The sequence below is a fragment of the Pieris napi genome, chromosome 3 (genome assembly GCF_905475465.1).
Source record: "Pieris napi chromosome 3, ilPieNapi1.2, whole genome shotgun sequence".
Lineage (NCBI taxonomy): Eukaryota > Metazoa > Arthropoda > Insecta > Lepidoptera > Pieridae > Pieris > Pieris napi.
In genome coordinates this window covers 2,416,998-2,432,463 of record NC_062236.1, presented here as the reverse complement: position 1 = coordinate 2,432,463, position 15,466 = coordinate 2,416,998, and the positions used below count along the sequence as shown (strand labels likewise).

General features: G+C 33.0%; 3 protein-coding genes across 4 annotated transcripts in view; 1 reads left to right on the top strand and 2 right to left on the bottom strand.

Annotated features, from left to right (window-relative positions):
• The window catches only part of LOC125063355 (leucine-rich melanocyte differentiation-associated protein-like), a 32,893-nt gene extending 30,153 nt beyond the window's left edge, over positions 1–2,740 (bottom strand). The window contains exon 1 of one of the 2 annotated variants that reach the window (XM_047669767.1): positions 2,528–2,740. In XM_047669767.1, the coding sequence (XP_047525723.1) occupies positions 2,528–2,578 (51 nt within the window). In that variant the 5' untranslated portion in view covers positions 2,579–2,740. Of the gene's footprint in view, positions 1–1,141; positions 1,256–2,527 lie in introns of those variants that run through there. The other variant, XM_047669765.1, reaches the window with a different exon arrangement.
• Positions 2,741–4,416: 1,676 nt separating this feature from the next.
• Positions 4,417–5,792, bottom strand: LOC125063359. Its single transcript, XM_047669771.1, has 2 exons — positions 5,653–5,792; positions 4,417–5,505 (listed from the first exon to the last, which is right to left on the bottom strand). Exons 1-2 carry the CDS (start codon positions 5,753–5,755, stop codon positions 4,427–4,429), a joined length of 1,182 nt encoding a protein of 393 aa, XP_047525727.1. The 5' UTR covers positions 5,756–5,792; the 3' UTR covers positions 4,417–4,426.
• Positions 5,793–5,831: 39 nt separating this feature from the next.
• On the top strand, positions 5,832–15,452 carry LOC125063349. Its single transcript, XM_047669760.1, has 8 exons — positions 5,832–5,961; positions 6,434–6,586; positions 7,014–7,110; positions 7,581–7,710; positions 8,393–8,477; positions 9,723–9,891; positions 14,533–14,664; positions 14,730–15,452. The coding sequence occupies exons 1-8, from the start codon at positions 5,860–5,862 to the stop codon at positions 15,446–15,448; spliced, it is 1,587 nt and encodes a 528-aa protein (XP_047525716.1). The 5' UTR covers positions 5,832–5,859; the 3' UTR covers positions 15,449–15,452.
• Positions 15,453–15,466: the final 14 nt, after the last annotated feature.

Sequence of the window (15,466 nt, the reverse complement as noted above, 5' to 3'; positions counted from 1 at the left end):
TTCCGGTGGCTGATGGCAATATCCTATAGATTCTGAACGGTTGGCACATTGGCAGAAGGTAAGGAATTACTTCTATTCCTCATTATGTCGAATGCATTTAACCGAGCTGTTTTTGTTGACAGTTGTTGTTTGTGAGGGTGCTCTATTGCGTTAGGCGAGGTTGATGTTTCCCTTTTGCGTTTTTCGTTACCTGGTTTGCCCTGTTTAATAATTAGCTTGTCGTAGTTTATGTATGCGTAATTGCCCTTCTTCCTTTCCTCTTCCACTTTTGGTTGTAGTTTCTTTCTCATGTCCAATATTTCTTTCGGGTAGTCTTCAGATAAATACAAGTTTTTCAATTTCTTTTTATTTACCACTATCTCGTTCATTCATTCAATCATTGGCATTATCTATAACCAAAATAATCTTTTAGATCCATTTGACGTTGGCATTTACGTGAAAAACTGTTCCATCTATCATCGATTTCCTTACACATTTCACGACATTACCTGGGAGAATCGTCACGCCTTGTAAAAAGGCTTTTATCTCGGAGAGTTGAATAGAACACAATAATCTCATTAAAGAGATGTATTTAGATATAATCCTATTAAGCCGATTGATGACGACAGTAAATAAGGATTTCCTTTCATTATCCATAATTATGTTTTCTTTATATTGTTTGAGATAAAAAGAGATACATTTTTTTATTTAAACAATGAATAAACACATTTTAAACGCAAAACTCAAACACAAAATAACTTTATTCATCATTCAAAAAGTACACTTATGAACGTCAACAGAAAATATTATAAATTGATTCTAAATTTACATTTACTACCAGTTCGCAAGTCAAGGGCGTATAGCGGGCAAGAACTGGCAAGGAACTCTCCGCCACTCGTTTTAATCGCTAAGTTTTGAGTCATACAAATTATTTGAACTGGAGCAAAACAATCCCAAGGATTAGGATCATTTAAATTAATTGACATACATTCTCCGTATATCCTAAAGGTCTTTTATTGCCTTATTAATTAATTAGATACGTCATTAAATTTCTTACCTACATTGCAGCATTCTTTAGATAATAATAATTAAAATTAGTTAATATACATTCAATTTAATGAGCTATTCTGAGTATGGCTGTAAGTAGTTAAATAGTCTTTACCTGATAATATTGTATATTTCCCCGCCCCTCCATCACAATACTAACGAATGAGATCCGGCACACATTATCACTAATACTAAAAGTTTTCAACTGCAAAATGTATGTATGTTTATATGTATATTGTGGCCTTTTAAATCTTTTCAACATACTCCAGTTACTTATTATAACCATTAATTTTATTATAGCTAATGGACAAAGATAACTTTCAAGCACAGTAAATAATAAAATACTCATATTAAATATTGCTATCTGATTCTCAACAAAAATATTCCTTATGTAAGAGAATATTAGTGAAAACAACACAAACATTTTATTATTTGTATAACAAACGACGCGGATATCATGTACTGATGCAAATAAACCAACATAGACATTGTAAGTCCATAATTTAATAAAAAAACAGCGAGGTTTTATAATGAGATAACAGTATGGCGGCTGGTTTAAAAAGAAATACATAAATATAAAACTATGACCAACAACAAAGGCATCATTAGAATTAAAAATTAAGACTATGCTTAAAGGGCCACAGATATTGAGAATGGTAACCGACCAGACTAAATTATAGCCTGCTGTTGTATTATCCCTCCGCCCTAGATTAAAAATATCTGGGCACATCCTGGCTGCAGTATCATATTCAAAGTAAATTTGCGGAGAAAACAAACCTCTATAATCATAACTTTAAATCAATTTAACTCACACATTTCTGTTGATAGTAAGCTAATTGTTCTATTTGTTAGTTTTATATCACAGTATTTTTCAAAAATGTGTATACAATCTCTTTAATTTACCATTAGTGTTTTTCAATAATTCTGTTTTCTTTAGGGTGACTTATATGAATAAATCAATATACATTTTTGTATTACGCTGATAGGTTTTTAGTATGTACAGAAAGAAATCTGTTGTTGGACATATTGCGGTGCTAAGTTGCTGCTAAGCTGATAACACTTTTATGTCAATGTAGTTAGACAGTAATCATCTTGATACTTAAATAAGTAAATTAATAATTAATTAATATAAAGTAGGTATATAATTTCTGTAAATATATAAAGAGACGAATAACAAATAAGAATTATACTACATTATTAGTATCCATAAACACTATGCTGGTTCTTTTAAGAATTTACTTTAAGTAAGTTTTACTAATGAAACTTTAAAACAATGTGATTTTTCAAAAATTATAAATTTAAATGAAACTAAGAAATTAAACATATTTAGAGGAAATTGATTATTTTTTAAGAATCACAAGATTCTTAAGAGTGAACTTGAGACTGTTACTCAAATTGTAAATAGTAAATACCTATATCAAAAATATTATATAGATAGTTAAAGTTATTAGTATATCATATAAGTTTATTCAAATATTTTATTAAAGAAACTAGGACTCACCCGATTGTTTTTAAATGATAATGCGAAGTTGTTAATGTGTGATCCTTCCATAGCGATAAAAAAGTATGTTGTTTATTTATAAAGTACTTTACGAATATTTAATGAATCTTTTTCACCTAATAATAACAAACTTAACCCCATACCAACACGAGAACTCTTATGAAACTTTATGCAAATTGAAACGGCGAGTATGATTCCAAGTTCCAACCGAAAACAAAGTAAAACTTATTTTAAAATGTCAATTGTTTGTAAGCATGCTTAGATTTGACATTGACAGCTGCGTAAACTAATCAACCAAAAAACATTACTTACTAAAGGGTTTTTCAACAAGAACTTTGTTTTCTAAAACAAAATAAAACAAAGAATTTAGAGGAAAATGAATAAAATTTTTATTGTATTACAAAGAGAAAAGTTTGGCAATTATGAATGAAAAATGATATCTGGCAAATGTCCACCACGACCACGCTGACAGATGTTGATTCTTTCATCAAAATTTTTAATCACTTTTTGGCAAAATGGAGGGTCTATTTCGTTAATGACATCACGGATTTTGAGTTTTAAGGCTGCAATCGATTCGATTGGCTCCGTATAGACTCTGTCTTTAACATAGCCCCACAAAAAATAATCCAGTGGTGTTAAATCACACGATCTGGCTGGCCACTTAACAGCTGAATTTCGCGAAATTATGCGCTCGGGAAATTTGGTTTGCAATCAATTGATCGTTTCATTGGCTGTGTGACATGTGGCACCGTCCTGTTGAAACCACATTTCAGTGATATCCATGTCATCAATAATAGGCCAAAATTTAGTGGTTAACATCTCGCGATACCGTGATCCATTGACTGTTACCGCATTTCCAGCCTCATCTTCGAAAAAAAACGGCCCAATCACGCCTCCAGACCACATAGTGCACCACACAGTAACACGTTGAGTATGCAAAGCCTTCTCAATAATTGCTTTAGGATTTTCAGAAGCCCAAATGCGACAATTTTGCTTGTTGACGTACCCTGACAAATGAAAATGGGCTTCGTCTGAAAAAATGATTTTTTCAGAAAAACCAGCAGGTTGTTCCTGAATGAACTGAGCGAATCTGCGGCGATTTGAATGGTCGATCAGCTTTAATTCCTGCACCAGTTGAATCTTGTAAGGCTTCAAAGCCAAATCCTTTCGCAAAATTCGCCATGTTGTGCTTTTGGATAACCCCAATTGTTGAGAACGTCGTGAAATTGACAAATTTTGATCTTCTTCAACACTGTGGCTCACGGCGGCGATGTTTTCTGTTGAACGACCCGGTCGAACACGTGTTGGTGTTGGCACATTTTGTACCGAGCCTGTCGACTCAAATTTCGCGACCAAATTCTTAACAGCGGTCTCAGAAGGACGATTATGCTGGCCGAAAATATCACGAATTTTACGAAATGTAACTTTAACAGAACCACCATTTTTATAGTGGATTTGAATTATTTTAATGCGATTTTCGAGCGAAATTGAATTCATTGTAATAATTGCCAAAGCACCTGCTACGAATACCGCCAAAAACTAAATGTCAAAACTATCACGTTCTCGGTGTTGCCACAATTGAAAAACAAACTTCTTGTTGAAATACCCTTTAGATGTCACTGTTATACATTTTTAAAGATAATTATTAATCTTAACAATTTTTATTATTTTTTTAAGTACATACGTATAGTTATTAATAGCTAACGGCATGTTCTGGCCTTGCACTGTTGGACATTTATTTTATAAAATATTTTGGAATTACACGTCGCCTATGTAACTCAATTTTTTATTTTTCCATTATGTAGTTAATTTGTTAGAAGCATACAAAGATAATATAAGTATATCCTCACTATAAATAATATTAGTATCAATAAAACCAACTGTTTTAAAGTTATATGATTATATTAAAAATTGCAATAGATAAACAAATATAATTATTTGTAAACCTATTTTAAATGTAGTCGATGAACAATAACAATCTTTAATGACTGCTTCGTTATAATACATTTTCAAATCTTCTACTATTTCTTCGACGAATTTATCTTTATCTACGACCTGAAATTTTTCTCTATTATTTAAACTATCTGGTTCATTTGTAGGATGAACGATAATGTTAAAGTTATCATCAGGTTTCGTTTTATCTCTGTGTCTTCTTGTACTTTTGGTATATTCATCATATTCGTCATAAACATAATCCCTGTCGTTCTCTAAACTATTATCAATTTCTTCGGATGCAGGCTTTTTGTGTTTTCTATTTTTATGATGTTTGGGTATTTTTAAATCACTTATTGCATCCGGATGATAGTAAAAGTTTGTATAGTCTGCTACGGTTCCAACAAAGTAGGGTGAATACGTAATATAAAAAGGATATGTTATTGGAGGGACTGTTGAAGTGGATCTGGTGCATTCATTAGGATTCCTAGAATTTTGTTCTTCTGGTTTTTTGAAACCTAGAGTGTGCTTGGTATGCTTATGTACAGATGTATGAGAGTGCTCGGCACCGTTCGTGCATGTGCATTGCTTCGATAAACGTGGATATTTAGTGGGTATGTCTATTTTATGTAATTTATCGGAAAGACTTCGTAGCTCGAGTACTCTCTCACTTGTACAATTTGATTTACATTTAGACACTTCTTGTTCGTTACTTTCTTCTGTGTCTGCAATTTCGTCTATTCTTTTCATGTGCTTTTCAAAATCTAACTTCTTTTCCTTGTTAGATTGTATTCTATCTATCGGCCATCGCTGTTGTAGTTCGAGTATTGGTGTAGGAACATATCGTTTGCTGCTAATTTGTACTGTGGACGGTGTCGAATTTCTTTCAAATATTTGTTGCTTTATTGATAGCATTTCATCTGACAGCATTTTATCGAAAATATTTGCCTTTAAATCTTTCAAATTGCTATTGACTCGGAGCTTGGAAACTTCAAATAATATTTTCGAAGGTAATGTTGCTGTGTTCATATTTGACTTTGTTGGAACTGAAACAATGTGACACTAAATATTTATTTCGAAAAATAGTTACAAATAAATTAACTTTGATTTTCGAAGTGTATGTATGCAACTTAATTGAAATCGCTTTAGTGGTTTAAGTATAAAAATAACAATATTTGATAATATTTAATTACCATTATAATTAGGTTCTCCCTGATATCCATAATTGTACACCGCAGCGGTCGTGGATTTATAATTAATTTGAATTAAAATTATAATGAAAAACACAATAAACATAACCAAAACTAAATTTTACATTTTAATGTTTTATGACGGAACATATATATAAAAATCTATAAGGCTTTGATTTGTTTTTTGTGTTTCACTTGTATGTTATTGTTATGTTTAAATTTAAATTGTGCGTTATTATTTTGTGCGCTGTTCTAGTATCGAGTAATAAATACTGTAAGATATGTTTAAATCATACAATGTGCAAATATACAGTAAGTGGTTTGATTACTAACTAAACTGTTTAAATTATTTCAAAATTCAATTTTTTGGTCCCAAATATTTGTCACTAAATCGTTTGGATACAAAAAAGTTTCAGACAGAATTCATCATATATTTCCTTAAAAGTGATTTTTTTTATAAGTAAAACATAATCATATTTGTATATTGAATATACTGAAACTAAAGTAAAACGCCTAGTGTATATTACTGAGCAATAATCACATTGTTGCGTAAACGTCAAATCAAAATGTAGTGGTAAATTAAATTAAATCTATCATTTCTGACTAGTTCTTTGTATCTATTAGAGTAAGTCAAATAATTCCTTCACTAAAGATTAAGTTTCACTCACGTGAATTTCGACTATCCAACACAAAAAGATTCCTTCAATTAGAACCAGTAGTTTCTGAGGTTAGGGCGTTCACAGTCAGGTTCGTGAGAGACTGATTGCAAATATAAAATCGCTAGGTTTCAAGACCACATCACAGGTGTACGGGATTTGAACACAATCTCACAGACAATGATATCAAGGATATTGTAGACAGAATAAATGAAAAGAGAAATTATGTTGCGATGGGATATTTGAGAGGGTTTCCTCAAGCCGCAAATATGAAGAAAATTGTACGTTCACATTGTACCTAAATAACTTATTTCGTAATTTGTTAGGTCTTGTCATAATTAGTAACAGTAGTTAGTCGTGTAGCCGTACAGTTAGTAAAGTTGTTACTGTTGAATTGTAGTAATACAACAGTATTTAGAACTTTTACTATGAAAAGCATATATATATATAGTCTAGTTGTACGAATTGTCAAGCGTTCAAAAAAATTTGTTCAGTTTTTCTTCGTATAAAATTTAATTCAATTAAGTGGGATAAGATGATATATTTATAATACATATATAAGTATATAATTTTCTTTTGAATTGTGCAGAAATATCCACATGATTTGTTGTTAAAACTGTCGATCTCATAGGAAAACCAATTCCGGTCATTTTCTGTACTAGGATCGACATTTTTATCAGAAGTATAAAGACTTCCGTTCTTTTCCAGACATGGTCCAGTGAATTGGCGGAGATTGCCCAACGTTGGGCAAACCAGTGTGATCCATCAATCATGCCGGACAAAGAGGACGACTGTAGAGATTTAGGTTGGCATTATTGACAGCCAGTTTGTGGCGGTGACACGCTTACTAACAAATATAATTTAATAGGAAATCCATGTTTTCTTATACTGATGTTTGTATGCTATGGTAATTATATTAAGAATTGGTACGATCTTTTCTTGAAGAACACTAGTTGAATTGGTTTGAAAATTCTTCAGTCGGCACCGCGGCAAAAACTGCCGTAAGAAACGCTAAGTTGTGGAACGACGGACGTCGAGGTGATACGGATGGTTTTGAATTCTGCCTTGACGTCCGATAAGAACTTAATTTGTACAAAGTAAAAAGTTAAAACTAAGGGAAAATAGTATATAAAACTCGTACTCAGCTAGATCCAGGACCAGATTGTTACAGGATTTTTATTTAATTATGACATATAACTACACAATTACATTACAGTATATTAATTTACTGCCGGTGATAGGCGTTATTTTATACTTTTAAATTATATATTTTAGAAGGAACGAAAGTTGGACAAAACATAGCAACTGTTACGGGGGTAACCAACGAATTGAATGTGAAAAATTTTATCGATATATGGTTTATGGAATCGCTTGCTTTTAGAGGAAATGTTGTGTACTATAATTCGTAAGTTTTCACAATGTCTACATAAAATGTATCTATATATATGTCGGAGCATTGGCGCTGGTATCAGCTGCCATTTCCATTATAATTTAATAACATATCAAAGTGAAATTAGTTCAAAACTGTTCTGTGGTTTACAATTTCCTAGTAATTAGCTATTAGTTCTTCCTAAAACCTATCATTTGAGTCTCTTAAGTGAACTTTTCAATTTTGTTGTATTAAAAATTATGTTAGATTCATAGAATTTTAGAAAGGCTAAAATTGGGGCACAAAAAATGTTGGGAATCACTGGTTTTAACCACCATTCCCACCTGAAGATCTAAAATTTGGGTTTCATAGCTGAAGTATAAGGCCTATCTATCTCTTTGGTCTGTTTTGATAATTTTGTATGAGGTTTGACACATGGTAGGTGATACGAAGTTCACCAGGTTATCTAGTTTTATATAATCTGACACCCTAATTCCAATAATTATTAAAATACTTTAGAAAGTAAGTTTAGTTTATGGTCTTAGATTGATAATACTTGATCGAAATCGTATGAAGTACCCTTCTGTACCAAAAGTCAACGCTTATCAGATATGAAGCACTAGGTACCTACTACAGAAATTTATTTTATACTATATTCCTCACTGAGAATTTTACTTTTTATCATAATAAATATAAAATTACCAATTTCATTCAACAGGTCAGAAAATAATAAATGTAATAACTTCGTACAGTTAATTTGGGCCCCAACAAATAATGTCGGTTGCGGAAGAGCCGTCTTTCACGTGAGTATTTTAAGCCACCTATTGTTGAAACGTTGACTCCATAATTAATGCACCTGATATATTCAACGGTTTCTACAAAATTAACAATGTAAATTAAACCTTTGTTTTATAAAGATAATTTGGTATAAACATTTAAATTAATTTTGAACATCCTGTTTCAAGAAAATCGGATAGAAACGAAATATTCTTCAATATTCAAGGATTATTAAAAAATATTCAACGAGAATGACATTCATAAAGACACAACGCCGTCGCAAATTACTTTAATAATCGCTTAACACTTTCCCAGTACTTACCACTTGTCACAATATTTGCAGTTTGAACTCTTTGCTGTTTATCTCTCGGAATCGCACTCACAGTCGCGTTTCGGCCTGCTTATATAAAGAACTAGCAAACTCGGCGAACTCCGTTTCGCCACCAGATGGCTTCGTTTTATGTAACGTTTCGTTTGGTGATCCCGCTTTACTTTTGAAATTTTTCCTGAATTTTATACGCTATAAACCTCACGGAGCCCGAGACCTTTCCAACGAATGCAAAACCGTGGAAATCGGTTCGTGCGTTCTGGAGTTATAGCGTCAGGAAGGAAAACCCGACTTATTTTTATATAGTAGATAATCCAAGTCAACGATATTCTAAAACTCTCTGGTGGGAGTGGTACTGAGCTGGCGTTCTTTTCTTATCGCACACCTCTAGAACGTACGTTCTCTTTATCTCTTCCACACATTTTGCTTGGCTTTGAGAAGGTTCAGATCTTCCTTCTCTCTTGCGTATCATTCGTTCCACACTTATAATTGTCGCTCTACAATATTCTATTGCCAAATAATAATCCCGGAAACACCTAAAAAGGGTCTTCCTGTATACTGTACCCTACTTTGAAATAGCCTAAAAATGTACCAGCCCAGTAACTTTATGTAAATTCAAATTTTCTGGTATGTGAAAGAAAATAGCCGGTCATAAACATTACAGCCTTGCGATTCTGTAACTCACTTTTCGAACTCGCATAGCGGTTTTCGCTTGATCAGAATGCCAAATCGTAAAATGACTGCTTCACGACTGATTTGAGCGCGACCGCCGCTGCGAAAACCGCTGTGCGAGTTCTGAAAGTGAGTTACAGAATCGCAAGGCAGGTAGCTGAAAACGTCTCAGTTAAAAAGTCGAGAAATATTTCGTAACAGTATTGTATGTTTATCACTGCAATCGTATGTACATTTAGTACATCATAATATGTTTTTATTGTGTCCTCAGATTAGGATGAATGGTATTCGTCGACGGGTTGATAGATTGGTTTGCAACTTTATGCCTAAAGGAAATATTGACCGTCGTCCCATTTACACTATTGGTTTGCCCGCAACGCAGTGTGTTGAGCGTTTGGAACCGGATAAAATATATCCAGGGCTATGCTCTCCTGATAACGGTATGTTTATTTATATATGTATCTAATATAGTTACTCAATCTTATTGAAAAGCATTAAAATAATATCTAAAGGCCTTTTTATTAGTATAATGATAATATTAAATAGAACTCTTCGATAGTGATCAACAATTAAAAGAATGATATTTATAGATCAAAAATACGATTTTTTTCTTCTGAACAATGAATTATACATATATATAAATTAAATTATTAAAATAAAAATAAATAAATAAAATAGCCTTTATTGCTGAACTTATTTTTACAGTAATTTTTCTTACAAATACGTTTATAACTTTTAACAGTTTCTTTTCTTTTCATAAATCCGGTATCGGTAAACGGTCGTTTCTACATTTCAGCTTGTCTTTCGACATAGGCCTCCTCTAAAGATTTCCACTCTGTTCTATTTTTCGCTATGCGCGTCCATATTGGGCCCGCCACTTTTTTGATGTCGTCCTCCCATCTTCTAGTCTGTCTGCCTCTGTTTCTTTTACTATCTCGTGGTTGCCATTCTGTTATTATTCTCGTCCATTTCTCCTTCTTCTCTCTTATCATATGTCCAGCCCACCTCCACTTTAAGCACCTGTATGTTGTGTATGCATTCTTAAATTTTGTTTTGTTTTTGATACATTTTAGTTTAACTCGGTCTTTTCTTTTAATTCCTATTGTGCTTCTCTCCATTCCATTCTGACAAACTTTTATTTTCCTTGCTTGTTCTTCTGTCAATGCCCATGTTTGGCACCCATATAGTAAGCATGGTAAGATACACATATTGTATATTCTCCTCTTGTTCCTCATAGACATATCCTGGTTCTTCATGACTTCACTGAGTGACCAATATCTCTTCCAAGTATTAGTTATTCTTCTTTCTATTTCTTTTTGCATACATTCCTCAGTAGATATTAACTGTCCCAAATACACATACTCCTTTACATACTCTATTTCTTCATCATTTACTGTTATGGACTCTGTTTGTGAGGAGTTAGACATTACTTTTGTTTTCGTTAAGTTCATTGACAGGCCTGCCTTCTTACTTTCTTCCGCTAACTGTTGCAACATTTCCTTTAGGGTTTTCGGGTTTTCCGAAAATAAGATTAGGTCGTCTGCAAAGCGTAGGTGACTCAGATTTTCGCCATTTATATTTAGTCCTTTATTCGTCCAATCCAGATTTCTGAATATCATTTCCAGAACTGCTGCAAATATTTTTGGTGAAATTGGGTCTCCCTGGCGTACACCTCTCTCAACCGGAAATTCTTCGCCTATAGATTCTAGTTTTACTTGTGCGGTGCTTTTTGTGTATACGTTTTTCAGTATCCGTATGTATTTTGCATGTACGCCTTGATCTTTTAATGCGTCCCAGATAAATCTATGTTCAAGTGTGTCGAATGCTTTGTTGAAATCCACGAACCCTATGTAGTAAATTTTGTTATATTCTTTAAATTTCTGGAGTATTTGTCTAAGGGCGTGTATGTGGTCTATTGTTGAAAAATGTCTACGGAATCCAGCTTGTTCTTTGGGTTGATTTTCTTCAAGTGTGTTTGTGATTCTAGATAATATTATTTTTGAAAACACTTTGTAAATATTGGACATTAAACTGATTGGTCTGTAATTTGCTATATCTCCTTTGTCACCTTTTTTATGTAGTAGTATAATTGTAGATTTTGTCCAATCCTCTGGAATGTTTTCCGTTTTGATAATTTCATTAAATATATCTGTAAGTCTTGGAGCGATTACTGGTAACGTTGCTTTTAGAAGTTCGTTTGTAACAAGATCAGATCCAGGGGCTTTATCGAGTTTTTGTGTATTTATTGCTTTTATGGTTTCTTCCTTCATTATTTCCGGTATATATTCTTCATTAGTTATTTCGTCGTTTTCTTTTATAGTGTCTTTCTCTTTTTGACTTCGGTATAAGTTTCGGTAGAATTCTGTAGCGATTTTTAATATTTCGAGTCTTTTACCTGTATTATTGCCATCTTTCTTTCTCATACTTGGTATCCAGTCCTTTTTGTAGTTTAACTCCTTCAATGCCTTTTTTATTCCTCCTGTCTTTTCTATGTAACTTTTCATTGTATTAGATCTTTTAGTTTTTCTTTCTTTCCTAAGTTGTTCACTGATCTTTTTGCTTACTTCTGTTACTCTTTGGCGGTTTCCTTTAATTTCCTTTTGTCGTAAAAGTTCTTTTCGTTCTTGTAATAATTGTTTGATTGTAAGTGAGACTTCTTTCTTGATACTTTTGTTTGTTTTTCTGGTTACTGTTTTTAGTTGATTTAGTAATAGGTTGTATTTTTCTTGTATCGATGGATATTCTTTCTTCTCTAATTCCGCGGCATCTAGAGATGTTTGAAGATTATTAAGTAATAGTTTAGGGTCACCTGAGTATTGTACCGCTAATTGTTTATTTTGAAATCGTCTTGTTTTCTTGAACATTCCTGACATCGCAACTCGAACCATCCTATGGTCTGTGTGGAAGTTTAAATTGTTTATGATCGAAATGTTCTTGAAGGCTTTTCTATTATTAGACATAATAAAATCGATTTCATTCCTATATTGTCCATTGGGTGAGATCCATGTCCATTTTTTTGATGGTTTCCTTTTATAAAAACTGTTTAGAATACTTAATCTGTTTTCCAGTGCAAAGTTTACTAGTCTTGTTCCGTTTTTGCTTCTATTTCCATACCCATAGTTTCCTATGGTATTTTCTTCCCCACTATTTTGAATCCCAATTTGTCCATTAAAGTCTCCCATCACGATGACGTTTTTGTGTGCGTTATCAATAGCGTTTTGGAGATTTTCATAGAATTCCTCAATTGTTTTTACGTCCTCTTTTTTATCAGATTCAGTTGGTGAATATGCCTGTATAATAGACCATCTCTCTTCTTTATCTCCGTTCACGGGCAGTTTTATATTAAGGATTGCAATACGTTCCGAGAATCCACTAAGTTCTTCTATGTTGTTGACTAGATTTGCTTTCACCATGAATCCAACTCCATACAGCCCGGGCGTCTCCCCTTTATAATGTAGTACGTATTTGCCATGGTTTTCTATACCTTCTCCAAATCTGCGCATTTCGCTAATACCTATAATATCCCACTTTAACTCTTCTATTGCCAGCTCTAGTTCTTGGAGTTTTTCAGGTGTTCTAAGAGATCGACAGTTAATAGTTGCTATGTGGATGTCATTTACTTTGTTTTTCATGTTAGTGTTATTTTTCATGTTAGTGTTATTTTCCTTTAGAGGGTCGTGGTCATTTTTCCCCACGATGACCAGTCGGCTTGGGGAAGTATTTTGTTTTGTTATTTTATGTTGGTTCATGTTGAGCTGTTTATTTTTCCGTTTACCGACAGTTAATTGTTATTCTTTGTTAGTTGTTGTCTTAGCGGGAAAAGACGAAAGAGAATTAGCTCTAATCCTCATTACGTCGAAAGCATTTGGTCTATTGTTAATCGGCGGCATTAGAGTTTGTTGTTTCCTTGGTTGAGCATTGTTTTGTGGGGATGATGACGTTTCTCTTTTGCGCTTTTCCTTATTTATGTTAGTATTTTTTTCTTTTACTACTAGTTTGTCAAATTTCAGGTACGCGATATTTCCCTTTTCTCTCTCCTCTTTTAGCTGCGCCTGCAACGTTTTCCTTTTCTCTATTACTTCCTTTGTGTAGTCTTCTGTAACATATACATTTTTGAAGTTTTTCTTCTTTCCCATAACTTCATTCTTCTTCCATTCGCTCGTAAAGGAAATCAGAATTGGTCTTGGTTTTCCAGAAGACTTTCCCTTTCCTAGACGATATATTTTGTTTATCTCATGTTCTTGTAATTGTATGTCAAGGTCAGTTTTGAAAATATGTATTGTATTTTGTATTAATTCTTGTGTAGACCTTTCGCCTTCATTTACTCCAAACATTATCAAATTGTTTTGCTTCTTTCCTCTTTTTAAACTTTCTACTTCCTTTTCGAGATTTTCTACTTTTATTTTTAAGTTTCTATTTTCTGTTATAATAGGTTGAAGTTTTTCGTCTAATCTCTCCATTATATTATTTGTTATCGAATCTTTCAATTCTATTGTTTGGTTCAAGATTTCATTCTTCATTTTATCAAACAATAGTTGAAACTGATCTTCCATTCTTGTAAACTAAATCTGCGTGTTATGGAACGTAATTAGTGGTAGTTTTTATTTACTTGCTCTGGCAACACTAGTTAGCTGTTGCTGTGACAAGTGTCAATGTCATTGATCTTTTGTCTATGCTCAATATGATTGGTGAATTTCTAACCTCTAATTATCACTTTTTGGAGATACTTTTGTTGAAATTCAAGAACTTACGTGATATTGTGTGAAATCGGTAGTTCCACTACACGGACGACACTTCGATTTGTGTTTTGTGACGTCGCAGTCTCAAGAACAGTGTACGAAATTATTTTTTAGCACTCAATATTACGGAGCTACACAATTTATTTACTTTATTTACAAATTAAATTATTAAACAATCCTAAATACGTGATCTTCACCTAAACTTACATTCTAACTTATATTCATTGTAATAAATGTATGGGTCTTTCCAAATCTATGCAATACTACTAGGATGTATCCCAGTTTCATCGCTATACATGTGTAATGCATATATAATCGCCTCTGAACGTAATTGGATTGCAGGGTTAACAACGCCAACTAGTTTGCTTATTAATCCAGTCACGAGTGAAATTGATCCTATCAGATATCTTCATAACGATATGGTAAAGGATTTAATTAGTGGTCAAAATACTGAAAACAGTAAAAAATATTCTGGTAAGAACAGTTCACTGTTTTATTGCTATAGGTAATAGAGAAGAAAATTTAATATTAGGATTTAGTTTCAGTTTTAAAGAGGGATAATAAGGAGGTACGCTGGAGCCCACCTAATGCTGGAAGAACTGAGAGTCATATTATCCAAAGAGAAAGAGGGCATTCCCGCATATATCATAGTCATGATCACACCGATGAGTTTGATTATCTGCATCCGGATCAAAGTCAATTTAGAAAGTTCGATACCGCAAGCCCTATTCCGGAATATTATTCAACTGGATTTTATAGAAGAAATCGCGTTCAACAATGCACTCGGAAATCTGATACAAAGATTTCAAACGATTACGTGTCACCCACTTGTTGGACTTCATTTAGTCCACTAAAGCTGTGCACTAGGGGACAGAATAATAATTGTGCTGCATACGATCAAAAAATGGATACTACTACCAAACAATTCTTTTGCCAGAATACACAAAATCTTTGCCAATGTCAATCTTTAACCTCAGTTCATCTATCACCATGCCTTCAAAACAATAATTGTGAATGTATAACAGCCGGTCAACAATCAAACAACTGTCCAATGAGGAGAAATTTGGAAGAACACAGGCCAAGTAAAATCTTAATAGATGAATATAAAAAACCTTACGATAAGTATGCTGCGAATGATTACAGCTTGTTTGATACACCAAAAACAGAATTAAAATTCAAAGATAACGAATTTCCGAAATCAGATGTACCTACACGATTTTTATTACGAAAATCCAAAAAGTTGCTCGATTCAAGGTAGAAAGCTTAGATTGTATCC